Raw genomic sequence first — 15,290 nt, forward strand, 5'->3', positions numbered from 1 at the left:
TGTCTCGACTCAGTCCATAGAAAATCACTTTCGGAGAAAGGACTTATAGGTGGAAAAGTTTTAGATTGAGGTATATTTGGGTACCCTCGTATTTTCAACTTCTAAGACTTCATTGATCACTCAAACACTTATTTATGTGAATCATGATTAAATTATTAGGTGTTTAAATGAATATCAAATTGTTTTTAGTTCTTTGGCATACTTTCCAAACCGAACACTCACTATACACGGCTCTAAAACCAGTCCATAATGTGTATTCTTCTATTGTGTTTTAAAGACCTAAAAGTGTTTGCTTGATTCCCAAGGTATTTTAGCTTGAATTCTAGGAAACCCCTGGTTTTTGAAAACTATAAATAGAAATGCTCTTTCAACTGGGAAATTTAATAGCTGATACTTTGTGTCCTAGTTGATTCTAGAGTCGTCCACTATAGACCTAGATTTCCTCAAAGAAACATAATTAGTTTTACGACTAAAAGACTTCGCTTTGGGTATTCATGAAGCAAGGTCTGACTATCTTACCTTGATAGTTCGTTTATCCTGATCTTGCTTTTCTGTTACCGTGGTTTTCGTAATCTCTTTCTGGCAAGATAGATAGTAATCACAAAGTTCTCTTCCTATGAAATTTTGTGATTCCTCAAGATAGATATTGGAAAACTGATCTTTTGAAGATTTTTATTGAGAGGTGGTTAAGAATATAGGCTGCTCTTCAGGAGTCGTAAGTTACAGATTTGTGAGGTTTTCTATCTTTGTCTATTTCAAATAGATTACACACCTTGATATTTGATCTAAAGGAAATCAAATAGGTTTATCTGTTAAAGAAAAATTAGTATCAAAAGTCTTCACTTCGGCTGAAGCACTTATGCTGCAAAGGACGTCATCTAAGAGAATCAATTGCGTAGAGCCCTGCGTGACTCAATAGACGTAAGGAGCGCGACTGTAACTGAATTTCTTGGAGGGTGGATTAGGTCTCAACTATATTCCAGTACGAAGTCCGATAGTAGGCTAGTGTCTTTAGCGTCTTAATACAGTGTAGTGTTCTTATCTGGACGAGGTCCCGGGGTTTTTCTGCAGTTGTGGTTTCCCCGTTAACAAAACTTTCGGTGTCTTGTGTTTTTCCTTTTCCGAATTATATTTTTTATCTTTATAATTGGGTTCACTCAAGTTTTTCGTATTCAATCTTAGTATATACATCCATATAATTGTAATCGACTACGAGACTCGTTTCTTGTAGAATTTGTATCTTGAAATATAGATAACAAGTTTAATCACTTGGCAGAATTTCGATTGGATTATTTGGATACTACTAGATTGATCTTGGATATTGATTTTTGAGATCGTCCAAGTACTCTTCTTAACAATCAGGTTCACGGGATACTTGTCTGTATCCATACTGATTGAGAAGAGGTAGAGATATAAACTATATATATATATATATATATTGTCAAGGATCACTCAGTAGGTCTACTTGCAACTGCATTAGGTTTTGTCCATACAGGTTTCCGAACAAAAAAGTTGGTGGTGTACTTGGTACCCCTGCATTTTCAGAATCTGCGAAGTCAAAATAGTTATGTTATACTTCGAAATCCAATATACCGAAGTTGCATAAGACAACTAGTATATGGTTCCCTGAAATTTTTATCATAATGAAATGATCAAGTCACTGATACTAGAGATTTATACATAAAGTACTTCTTATGTTATGTTTTCAATCTAAACAACTTGAAAGAAACATATATAGATTTGGAACAAGTTAAGTCTGTATTACTAACCTCCAATAAAAGGATGATGTGTTCGTTGATATCGATTTGTCTTCAGGTTCTTCATAGCAATACAAGCGAGCCTCAACATTTCTATTTTTCTAGTCTAACCTAACAAAGTTGATTCTAGTAATCAATTTAAGCAGCCTCGAGTTTTGAAGCTGAAATATGACAACCAAACTTGACATACCAACGCTTGGTGGGTTCATCCGAGCAACTCTCTAACACCGATTAATGAAATTGATTTCAAAATAACTAGTCATTGAGTCTTCATCTATATGAGGACAACCTCTTTCTCGAGCACATCTTACCCCAAACTTGTAACTCTTAGCCACTCCTACTTGATCCACTACTCAAATAGATCTCCAAGAATGGCATGTGAACTTGAATAAAATGTAGAGCTCGTGAAATCGTTCATTCCCGTCTTCCGCGAACGTTCTGATGAACTTTATTTTATGTTTTGAAAGAGAGTCAAAGAATTCAATTATGAGCACACCGAGAGTCGTAAGACACGGAGATGGAGAGACTTAACATTTCGATTCGCATACATCAAAAAGAATAATCTTGAGTTTTGTAAAATTAGCTAAATGGTGAACGATCATCATCCACATGCTCCTCTTAGTGAAAAATTGAGTAATTCGACATGTTTATACCTATCTCCTCATCTAAAGTTTGCATCCTAACGTGTAATTCGTTTAATTTCAACTCGAAAGATTCAATAGCCTATGGCATACATGAAACGGGTAAAGAATGCTCATGCACGCGCAGGAATATAGGGTGTTGTATACAAACGTGCTCGACGGTCCATTAACGATGTATTAATGTGCAAGATTACGGAATACGCGTACTATATTATCCTATGCAATGCGCTAATTTCCTAAATTATGTAATGTGATGATTTCCCAAAACTATGAACGGATTCCTGCTTTGTGAAAGTATAAAACAGTCGGTTTATATTTACATCCACAACCATCGACTTTGGTAAACGGTTTATTTAGTAAATGATGTATGTCGATTCTAGGTGGTCCTCGTGAATGCAAAACATCACCTCAGAATCGACCTACAAGTATATGAACAGCGACCGATTCTTGGTTGATGTTTTCACAAAAAAATTAAATTAAAAAATAAAAGTTCATATATGATGATCAATTAAATTAGTGGATATCCCTGGGTTAAAAACATTAAACATATATTAATCAACAGAATCAACACTAATTAATCAAAAATAAATTAGATATTATCAAAAATATTTGGTTGACGGTTTTTTGAAATTACTTCAAAATGAGTCTTTTTATGTTCTATTAGTAGAACTCAAATTAGCAGATATCCCATCTAAATTTACGAGAGTTGATGACTGTGTAATGTATGGTCGAATTCTCCTCCGAGTAGTATTTTACTTTTAGCTTGTCAAGCTGAAGAAATTTTTTATCCTTAGCATATTTTGCTTTTAGGATCTGAAAACACAAGTCATCAACATAGACATGCTTCAAAAAAAAAATTTATCAGAGGCAGTACAAACTTTCCAAGCTAATTTACTAAGAAGAGCATTATTTAAAATCTCAAGATTCCTAAAACTTAAACCACCTAGAGCCTTGGGTTTTTGCAAGTTATGCCAACCAATAAACTCGAAACCTTTGTTACCTTGATGACTTCACAAAAATATTATTTGGATAGAGTCCATTTTCTTGATCAAGTCCTTAGGGATCTTAAAACTATTCATTTTGATAAGAAGGGAGGGTATTAAGAACACTCTTAACCATCGTGGTTCTACCCGGAATATTAAGAGTTTTTATTTTCCAAGTTTTAAGCCTACTACCAAAAGATTGAAGAATGGGCTTAAAAGACTCCTCCAAGTATTATTAGATTTCAGAGGATATGCGTCATGTAACTCAGTAACTCTTTAAAATAAATTCTAAGAATAAATTATTTTATTATCACTTCGATTACTTTGGGGCATTTTGAGACCATGATTTTCAAGCTCTACAACTTGATGACAAGTACTTGGGATCTCCTCTCTTCACTCACATGAGCAAGATTCAATCCTTCAAACCAAGAGTTGACAAGATGAAAGTCAGACTATCAAGCTGGAAAAATACTCCTCTCAACCCTGCTGGAAGAGAAATCCTAATCAAATATGTCACCTCCACAGCCAGCATCTATCAAATGAACTGTTTCAGGATACCCAAGCAAACTTGCCAAGACATAAACAAATTACAAAGGGACTTCTTCTGGGGGGAAATCTAGAAAACCCTACAAGTTACTATCCTAAGGCTTGGACAGCTATTTGCAAACCAAAGGATCTTGGAGGTCTAGGCTTTATGAACATGGAACTCTTCAACAGCTCCATGATAACAAAAATAGGATGGAGATTGGAGCAGGATAAGGATTCTCTGTGGTTTCAATTGATGGATGCTAAGTACTTACTAGGAAGAAATGTTCTAAATATGAACACCAAAGCTAAGGATGGTGATTCTTGGATCTGGAAAGGCGTTCTTGAAGGCATTCAAAATATTCAACAACATTGCTCTTGGAGAATTGGCAAAGGCAACAAAATAAGAATCTGAGAGGATTTATGGATCCCTAACTCTACTAACAAACTCATAAAACCTGCTAGTTGTCCCCAAAGTATTCAACTATTGTCTCATCTCATGACAACACAAGGGGAATGGAACTCTCATCTCATTCAACAGATTTTTAGTCCCACTATTGATCAAATTATTTCATCCCTGGAAATACACTCATAGGAAGATGACAGCATGCAATGGAAGCTAAGCAACACAGGAAAATTCTCTGTAAAAGCCTTGTACAAGGCAAAAATAGAGAATCTATACATGAATGATTCAACCACAAGAGATTGGGAAGCTTTATGGAAGTTGGAAGTAGATCCTGTTATAAAAATCTTTCTCTGGAAATGTGCTCATGAAATTCTCCCCACTAATGCAAAAACGGCAGGCATTCTCCACTATATTGATCCCTTATGCAAAATTTGCAACAGTGGGGAGGAAACCATGACACACATGTTCCTCAATTGCCCAGCAGCAACTGAAGTTTGGCAAAATATAATTGGAGAGAACCATAGAAAGTTTGATCATACCACAAACTTCATGGACTGGTTCAACACTTGGTTTCATTCCACTAGTAACTGTGGTAACATTAATATCTATGCAACTAAATGCTGGTTTATTTGGAAGGCTAGATGTGATCTAGTTTCCAGAACATAAAACCTAATTCTAAGAGAACTTCTCTTAGTATTCAGCAACACCTCTGTGATTATAACAGAATTCATAAGTTAAGCTCTCATGTCCTAAATACTACTTATTGGACTGATTCTGCTATTGATATTTAAAGGGATGCAACAAGGTCCTATGCTCTGAATTCCCAGCAGCCTCAGGATTATGGATACATAATCAAAATATGCACAATACAGGATCCTGACAGTTTACAGTATTTTTCTGCTCTAACTATCTTAGATTCTGCAGGAAACTACATTGATAGCAGAGGACACTCAGGTCAATTGGGAGACAGAGGCGCCACAGGAGGAGCAGATCTAGCTTTCAACTGGGCTGAGGAAAAGCAGCACATGAACATAGAAATACAAGCTGAATGCAATGAAATTCTAGAAAGGTTCCACACTCTCTATATCCAAGTTGTCAAAGGAAGATTCAACCGCAACTATTACAGGGAAAGTCAACATATGCATGAAGACACTTATTTAAGAATTCAGCCTGTAACTTTTGTCTTAACAAGTCTAAAACTCGTTCACACACTACAAAATTTGCAATCTCTAAGTATTGCTCTTGCATGTAAGAACTTTAATAGTGGGTCGGCCTCCGGTCTGGACAATCCAATGAAACTTAGGCCTTGCCTAAGTTTATCTATAAAAGAAAAAAGACCATGATTGTGGGTTCCTAGCCGTTCCCGCAGAATGTTAAAAACGCACACTTGACTTCTTCGGTAACCGGAATGGATGAGTTCCGTTGCTTCATGAGGGGCAAGTAATGGTGGCGCCATCGGATGAAGTCACACATTCTCTTTCACTTATGCACCAGTCATGAATCTCATGAATAAGAAAGTCAATGATCTGGTTTCAAAAGGATTGTTTGACCAAACAGTCAAATTTGCCAAAACTTTCCAACTCCATTGTCCTGGAAATCTTGAATTCCATGAAAACGCTTATTCTTCACTTCTTCCTTCCATTTTCAAAGCATGCTCTGTTTCACCGACCCAATTCCTTCCTATCGGTATTCAATTCCACGCCATTTCAATCAAAACTGGTTCCGACTTGGAATCGATTACATCCAATTCACTCCTTTCTATGTATGCAAAGTCTGGTCAGATTGAATATGCCCGTAAAGTGTTTGATACAATGCCTGTAAGAGACATCATCACTTGGAATTCTATGATCAATTCTTATATCCAGCAAGGATATTTTGTCGAAGCAATAGAGAAGTTTAAGGACATGTATTTGTTGGTTCAGGAACCTAAGAAGCCTGAGTTGGTTGCTGGTGTTCTGTCAGTGTGTGGCAAGACTGGGGAGTTGAGGTTAGGTAGACAAATTCATGCACGCATTGTCTGCGATGGGATGATGACCAGTTCACCATCTTCCGTTTTTGTATCCACTGCTCTTGTGGATATGTATTCTAGATGTTTTGATGTGTTTACGGCTTTAGAAGTGTTCAGTCAAATGATTGAAAGGAATGAAGTGTCTTGGACAGCTATGATATCCGGGTGTGTTACAAATGAAAACTTTAGTAAGTCACTTGAGCTATTTCGAACAATGCAGATTACAGAATGTATTGAACCCAACAGAGTTACGCTTATCGAAGTGTTACCTGCTTGTGCACATTTCAGTGATGTGAAGCAGGGGAAACAGATACATGGGTATGCGATTCGTCATGGGTTTGATTCAGAATCTCGTTTCGAAGCAGCTCTACTAGATATGTATTGTAAATGTGGAGCGGCAACACTTAGCCATGCTTCACTTGTTTTCGAGAGATCAGCGCAGAAGGACGTTGTTATGTGGAGTTCAATGATCAGATGTTATTCACAAAATGGAGATACAGGAAGGGCTATGAAGCTTTTCCAACAAATGAGGATGGCAGGAACCAGACCAAACTCCGTGACTTTGCTTGCAATTATTGATGCATGCACTTTTTTGTTGTCAGTGAAGCATGCTGAAGTGGTCCATGGGTACATTGTAAAATCTGGATTGAGTTTATATGTTTTTGTAGGGAATTCCCTCATTGATATGTATGCAAAATGTGGATACGTTGAGGCTTCTCGCAAGATTTTCAGTCATGAGATCCATACAAGAGATTATATATCTTGGAGTGCCATCATCCATGGTTATGCTCTCAATGGGAATGGCAGAGAAGCTCTGAGGCTATTCCGCGAAATGCAAAAGACAGAGATTGAGATAGATGGAATAACGTTCCTTTCTGCTCTATCAGCTTGTAACCATTCCGGACTCATTGAAGAGGGTCAAGAGCTCTTCAACAGCGTGATCCAAAATAAGAGCATAAGTGTGACAGTAGAGCATTACGCATGCTATATTGATATTCTTGGGCGCTCTGGCAAGCTTGAAGAAGCCTGCCAAGTCTTAAGTAACATGCCCATGAAACCCAGCGCGGCAATTTTGAGCTCTTTGGTATCATCTTGTAAGGTCCATGGTAGACTCAAAATGGCGGAAGTTCTAGCAAAGTGGCTTATTGATTTGGAGCCTGATAATGCAGCAAACTATACCTTACACTCTATGGTTTCTGCAGAAATGAATAACTGGCTCGGAGTTGAAGAAATAAGGAGAGGTATGAGAAACAAAGGACTAATAAAGTCATATGGGTACAGCTGGATCGAACCTGATTGCGGAGCTAAACAAGGAGCCAGTATCTTCTAGCTCATTATCTCTTTCTGCAAGTAGTTCTTTGTAAGTATTCAATTTGACCCACTCTAATCATTCTCACACCAACAAATATCTTGCATACCACTGAAGTAACTAATGAACTTATCATGATGCTAAGAGCTCTGATAAATTTTTCTAAGAAACATAGAAGGAACAAAAAGCTTATAGTTCATTCTAATTATCTGCACATTGTCGCCACTACAGTTTTAGAACTATGGAACTTGTGTTGCCAATTAGCATCATTTGCTTCAGCTAGAACCCTATTTATTTCCTGTCATCTTTCGCAACTCATAGCCGTAATTACATATTTGGCCTCTCTCAATTAACTGTTTCGCGTCGTAGCAAATTTCTTGTAAGAGAAAGAAAGAATACTAATTTGTGGCTTCACTTGAAATGTAACACACGTCGATTCAGGTACAGATATAAACTTCCCATCTGTCACAACTGAAAAGTAGTGATTAGATGTGTCGATGAATCCAGGTTTTCATCTAACAATAATGGGGAATCATGCATTAGCCTATTTTCAGACTGGATTTAGACAAACTAGTTACCTTAGTTAGCGACACTTAATGACTTCTGTCAACACCACTTCAACCCCTTTTGACACGTTTGTGATTCTAGAGATTCCTGTCCTGTCACTGATGTATTTCAGATAGTGATTGTAGTTGTAGTGGTAAAAGGGGTTCTTTTCGAACTTGTGAAGGTAACTTTTTTTTTAATAAAAATAAAGCAAATTAATTTTCAAAGAGTGATGTCAAGATTTAAAATGGACTAAGGCTCCGGATTCACTATTACTTCAAGTTGATTGGTTACAAAAATATTTCATAATTATTATCTAGCTCTTTTTCCATTAAATCACTTCTTAATCTATAAGGTGTCCAAATATTAAATTGTAATCCTTAAGCATGATTTATCAAAGAATTAATTCTAAGCATAAAACATCAAACTGATTCACAACTAATTAAGAAAACCATTTTTATCTCTTTTTTTATTGATCCAAGTGAATTAAATAAAATAAATAATTAAGAATTTATAAAAAGAATTTACCAATCAAACATGAGTGAATAGATCCTCCATTGCCTCAATCACCAAGAATTTAGCTGCTCATCATGTTGGAAAACCTCTCAAAATATTTCATTGATGCTCAAAAGTGTTTTACAATGAAGAGAAAGACAAGCAAATGATGTAAAACAGAATTTTGCGACCCACATAAGGCGTCCAGAATCAACGACAAAGCTGAAGTGTTGTTGTCGTTGAAGAACTACGACCCACAAGTGACAGTCGATGTCACTGTTGATAAACGACGGCCTTGGAGAGTCTGTTCTTCACGTTCTTCCTCCTCGCAGCAGCAGCAGCATCAATCAATGGTATATTCCTTGTTTCGGCTCTGAACTCTCTCCTCTTTCTCTCTAAACTTTTTCTAACCCATTTTATGACTTGAAACCACTCTTATATATCCCACAGACCCCAAATATCTCGTATAAATTCCGACTTTTTCTTTTCTTCTTCTTCTCTGCGCTGTTGAGAGAATAATCGCTTCTGTTGAGCTTTTTCACGTGCTGTTAACTATAAAATAGCTACCAAACTCTTCCCTAGACTTGAATAAGACCATGTACATGTTAATCCAGCGTCAAAGTCCTCCAGAAATCTCTCAAAAATCTTCTAAACTCGAAACAGAACACGTCTCTCTGTTGAGACTTTGAAACCCTCTCTCGGCCATTCCAGCCCAATTGGCCGGATCCAATTGATTGTAATGGGCTTGAGTGATCTTCTACAGTCCATAGAAACCGATTTAGGCCATTGAATCTCCTAAAATCACGTAGAAATTCGATCTCCAAATCTGCTCCTCGCTGCATGCATTTTCCCGCCAAAAACCATTATTTGAAATTTGAAGAAGACCTCCCCCTATCCAGTTCTGGTGTCCCTTTAGCAGCTGCCTGGAAATGGGTCACCCCTTATCCAAAGTGAGAGTCCGTATAGTAATTTTCTCCCACGAGCGCAAAAACCACTTTTTTAGCCAATTTCGCCGCAAAAGCTTATTTCTCCAGAAATACCTACAGGGACATAAAAAGCCATAATAAGTACAGAAATGGGTACTAACACAATATACAATTGGGCTATATTAGACACATAAATGCGTCTATCAAATACCCCCAAACTTATTATTTGCTAGTCCTGAGCAAATCAAAACTACAAAATAAAATCCTAACTCAATGTCGCAGGCATCGTCGATTGCATTTAGCGTATGCAATAAGCCTTTAAACCCCTAGGTGGCCCTAGTGGCCGAGTTATAGTCTCGGGAGGGCTTACCAGAGATATACCCACAAAACCTGTACTCCAGACCTTAGCTATCTACGCAGAACCTTGGAAGGCACTAAAGAATCTCCTTGGTTGGCATACTTATTGACTACAGGAAGAAGTACCCTGATGCGAAATTCCAATTGCTGTACACGAGTTTGCACTCAAGCATACTAAAATTCATATAAAGTGACAGAGCTCTACTCAGATAGTTGCACTATGGACATCATATTCGGAGTCAAAACTAATCACATGGATAGATCAAGAAGATGGATATAGAAAAACATAGATGGTTTTGATGTTTACTAAGTGAACGACGTTTCCCATATCTGTCTGAAGGCCTCCGCCAAAATGAACCTATCCTAATGGATTGAGATACCAGTCTGACTAATATCAACACACTGGCATATACAAGGGTACCAGTGGTCGATAACCTAACTCTAGGTCAACACAACTGGCATATACAAGGGTACCAGTGGTCGACTTTATTGAATTTATTCCTTTTGGTCAAATGGTCTGGTCTCAATTTCTTTCTTTCTTTTTTTTTTTTTTTTCATGGTATCTCAATCACTCTAATTCACCCTAGCATTGGTAACAACTTGAATCGTGGGCCCCACCTATCACTTAGAGAAACATAGTTTAAAAATAAAATAAAATAAAAATAGAAGTGAAAAGGACTCAACGAGATATGGTGAAACTATCATGTTATTTCTAACACCTGAGCTCTGTGCTTTTATGAATAGACTCTTTAGATGTTTCCATCTAATCAGATTGGTTCCTCAAACTCCTACAATCAAAATGCTTCCATCCACTTAGATTAGTTAGTGCAATCCTCAATAGGCATAAATTTCTAGGCTCTGGAGTTTATTTATTGCAAAAAGGTGACAAAAAGTGTTTCTTCCCCACCCCCAAACTTAAATCTTACATTGTCCTCAATGTTCTAAAGATGAAATTAAAAGCATGAACAAGGAGAAACTATTACCACTGGAGGGAAAAGAAATAAGGAAGGATATTACCGTATCACATGAACGCGGGAGCCTCCTAGTAAATGCTAAATTTATAGTCATTAGCTAGACATCAAATACCTCAAAAAGAATTTTCACCTTCCAAAGTCGTATACCAATAGTCGAAATAATTGTGGGTCCATAAGACCAAATAGAACTGCCACAAATAGGAGACAAATGCTCAAGATCAGAAAAATGAGCAGATAGAGCAAAACCTGATCTAAAGTTTCTCGCAAGACAACTGGATTTATCTGAGGTGCCAACTTGGGCTTCATATGAGTGTCTCGGCAAACAGATTCATCCGAAAAACGGGTCTCTAACATTTGGATTTTCTCCTGGACATTATCAGGCGGATCAGGTTGTGGAGTCTGAATACACTCAAGCGATACCTCAGATGCACTAGGCTTGAGTCCCAAGTTAGGGACTTCTATTGGGGATAATTGACAATCTCTACCCCCAAACTTAGAATTTTGGGTGCCTCTACAATGACTAGTCACAATGTTCCTAATTTCTAGACCATCGGGTTCTTGAAAAAGGTCAATTGCTTTCTCTAAGTCATAATCAGGTGGTTCATCCTCAGCTTGCTTCATATCTTCTATGGTCCACTCTAAGGCTTCCTTATTTTCTTGAAGCACGGTCTCTGGACTACTTTCCTGATCACTATCCAAATCGGAGGCTATAATCACAGGGAAAGACTCGGGTGGGCCTAAAAATGTATAATTAGACTCCAACTCAGGAGGCTCTTTTAAATAAGGTATTAAGATAGACTCAGAAGCTAGTAATGGTTCGAACCTATCTTTCCATATATCAATATCTAACATAGGAACAAAATCCAACAGAGCATTTACTTGTTCAATGTTACTATCATCGTCGAAATCCAGGCTAAAATGGGATAAACAACTCTCCAATGTATTTTCCGGTACGATGTTTGGTAATGACTCCTGAACTAAGGTTCCTATCATGTTCACCTCTTCAATATATGTGCTATCTAGCTCAGAATGTAGCTTGTTTACATTAAAAATATTCAGCTCAATAGTCATATTACCAAAAGATAGATTCATAATACCATTTAGACAGTTTATGATCGCATTAGACGTAGCTAAGAATGGGCGACCTAAAATCACAGGTATTTGGTTCTATGGGTCGGGGACAGGTTGGGTATCTAGGACCACGAAATCCACTGGATAAATAAACTTGTCGACCTCAATAAGAACATCCTCGATCACACCACGAGGGATTTTAACGGACCTATCAGCTAACTGGAGTGTTATCTGGGTAGGTTTCATCTCACCAAGTCCTAGCTTAAGGTACACATGGTATGACAGTAAGTTCACACTGGCTCCTAAGTCAAGCAACGCTTTCTCAACACGGTACTTACCTATTGTACATGAAATGGTAGGGGACCCTGGGTTTTTATACTTAGGAGTAGTGGTATTCTGAATAATAGAACTCACATGACTAGCTATGAAGGCTTTCTTCTGGACACTGAGCTTACGCTTTCGCGTACACAAGTCCTTAAGGAACTTGGCATAAGAGGGAATCTGCCTAATTGCATCTAATAATGGAAGGTTGATATTAACCTGCTTAAAAACCTCCAATATATCATTAAAGTTGGACTCCCTCTTAGTCGGAACTAGCAGCTGTGGGAATGGGGCTCTGGGAACAAAGCCGGGCTCAACAAGACCCTCATTGGTCTCCTTGGAGACTCTATCAGTCTCCTCATTTTCTGGCTCAGCAGGGTGAACTACAGCATGTTCACTATCAGGCATGGCAACCTTGTTGTCAACTTTCTTTCCACTCCTAAGGGTTGTGACAGCATTCACATGATTGTATGATTTCTCTCCTTTTGGGTTGGGATCAGTACGACTAGGGAACCTTCCATCTTCTCTCTCACTTATGAACTTAGCTATTTGTCCTACTTGAAGTTCTAATTTGGCAAGACTCTGGGAAGTATTCTTCAATTCTTGCTTAGTTTCTTGTTGAAAGCTCATGTGGTTCTTTGTTAGCATTTCATGGTTATTTGCTAACATAGTGAGAGTATCCTCTAAGGTAGAGATCTTTTTCTCGGAAGTGTTTTGAAACTGGGTTTGACCTGAAGAGTTCTTAGAACCAAAACCTGGGGGAGGCTGAGAATTGCTAGACTGGCCTTGACTCTGGCCCTTAGACCAAGAGAAATTAGGATGGTTTCTCCAACCAGGGTTGTAGGTTTCTGAGTATGGGTCAAACTTATGACGGTTCTCAAACCTAGCATTGTTATAGACAGCATGGGCTTGCTCTTCACTAACCTGACCTTCCCAAAATGAATTATCGGGCTCTATTACACAACTAAAGACTTGAGAGGCTCTATTAGGTTCAACAAGGGACCTATTTTTAGACTGACCCATTTCCAAAGCTTCTAACCTTCTAGATAAAGCAGCAAACTTAGCATCTGAACCAAAACTCGTATCTACCACATTGGTGCTACTTCTATTGACCAAGAGTCTTTTAGGGGGTTCAACACAAGATTCCCACTGTTGGGATTTTTCAGCGATAGCTCCTAAGAAGGTAAAAGCATCATCAGCATTTTTACTAGTGAACTCACCAGCGCACATAGACTCAACCATGGCTTTGGTCGAATAGTCTAAACCATCATAAATAATCTGTACAAGTTTCATATTATTAAATCCATGGTGAGGACACTGAGATAGGAGATCATTGAATCGCTCTAAAAACCTATAAAGAGACTCTCCCTCTTGTTGCACACTAGCACTAATTTTCTGCCTAACAGCTGCAGTTTTATGCTTAGGGTAGAATTTCATATAGAAGGCGGCGATAAGTTCCTGCCATGTTTCTATGGATTCAGACGGTAGGTTGTTAAGCCAGGTCTTGGCTTTGTCTCTCAAAGAAAAGGGAAACATCTTAAGTTTCAAGACTTCATCGGTAAGGTCCTTTATCCTAATTGTCCCACAGATTTCCTCAAAGTCCCTAATATGAAAATAAGGGTTCTCATCATCTTTTCCTAAGAATATAGGGATCATCTGAAGAATACTAGGTTTTATCTCAAAATTAGCCGTAGTGGCTGGCAATTTAATGCATGAAGCTCGGTTGGTCCTAGTTGGGAACATGTAATCTTTCAAAGTTGCCATCGTTGGCACAACTGGAGTACTAGGGGTACTTTTGTCACTCAGAGATAAATTCTCAAAATTGAAGTTTCCAAAAACAGGGCTCTCAAAAGAAGAGTCTTCGAGCTCCCTGCTTAAATCAGAAGAACTACTAGGTTTTTCGCTAATCAATCGACCTAGAGTATCTCTTTTCCAAGCCCTAACAAAATCGGGCATACACTAAAAAGAATTCAAAAAGAAATAAAAAAAATCCTAACAGGAAGGTTCTAGCAAACACACAGCAGGCTGACTCGACTTTACCACAGCAAACCTAAAGATTTCTAACAAACAACAAGCATGATGGCTCCACTTAGATTGTTTCTAGACCAGCTTCTAATCCTTCGAAAGGGAATTCGTTACAATTTGAGCAAACCCCTATGGAATCAATCCGAGTTAAAGCAAGTTGAATCGAGGCGAGGGAAGCTCAGTGGAGCTTTGATACCCAAAACCTCACCGATCCAATGCGGCGCAGTCACGCATTCAACTCGCAGAAACCGTCAAGAACTTCGAGGTGTGCTTAAAAGAGTAACCAATATTTTTCGAATGATTGTCCTGTTAAGCTCGATACCCTATAGGTCTCTTTCTAGTCCAAATTTTAGGCTTAGGTTCGCTTTAGGTTTCGTTTTCCTAAGGCGGGCAAGAAGGGAGCGGTGATGAAATCCGAACCCTTATCTTATATGGTCCAGTCCTTGCCCTTTACTAGGAATTTAAAAACAGTCCATATTCAAGTCCTCAACATATATTCACCTTAAGGAGTCCAGTAACCCGCTTGCAGGAGATTCGCGGGTGTTTAGAATTTTACCTTCCGTACCAGACGGGCGAAGAACCGCTGAAGTCGACTCGGGCCACGACTCCTATGCCGTGTGCGAACCCGAGGGGCCGAGACGATATTGTAATCGTCGTCCTTCCCTGCAAACAGTTTATATTTAAGGGTACCCTTCCGTAGGGTATAAAAAATAAAAATAAAATGTCCAAAGTCCAAAAATAAAGTGCAAAAACAAAAATGAAAGCCTAAAAAAAACAAAAAATCTCTCTCTTTTTTTTTCTCTTTTACAAAATAAAGAAAATCTTCTTCTTTCGCTCCTTTAGCTTTGCTTTTCGCTCCCAAACTTTAAGTAAATCACCACAAGCTTTGGCAAAATTGTCTTTCGCTCCAATCTTCAAAAATCTGCAAGGAAACAAAAAAAAAAAA

General features: G+C 38.1%; 1 protein-coding gene across 1 annotated transcript in view; it reads left to right on the plus strand.

The window, feature by feature from the left end:
- The first annotated feature begins 5,683 nt into the window (after positions 1 to 5,683).
- The window catches only part of LOC113358738 (pentatricopeptide repeat-containing protein At4g31070, mitochondrial-like), an 11,667-nt gene continuing 2,060 nt past the window's right edge, over positions 5,684 to 15,290 (plus strand). Inside the window, exon 1 of the mRNA XM_026602393.1 lies at positions 5,684 to 7,680. Within this exon, the coding sequence (XP_026458178.1) occupies positions 5,809 to 7,650 (1,842 nt within the window). The 5' untranslated portion in view covers positions 5,684 to 5,808 and the 3' untranslated portion in view covers positions 7,651 to 7,680. The remainder of the gene's footprint in view (positions 7,681 to 15,290) is intronic.

The sequence above is a fragment of the Papaver somniferum genome, chromosome 3 (assembly GCF_003573695.1).
Source record: "Papaver somniferum cultivar HN1 chromosome 3, ASM357369v1, whole genome shotgun sequence".
In the NCBI taxonomy this organism is placed as follows: domain Eukaryota; kingdom Viridiplantae; phylum Streptophyta; class Magnoliopsida; order Ranunculales; family Papaveraceae; genus Papaver; species Papaver somniferum.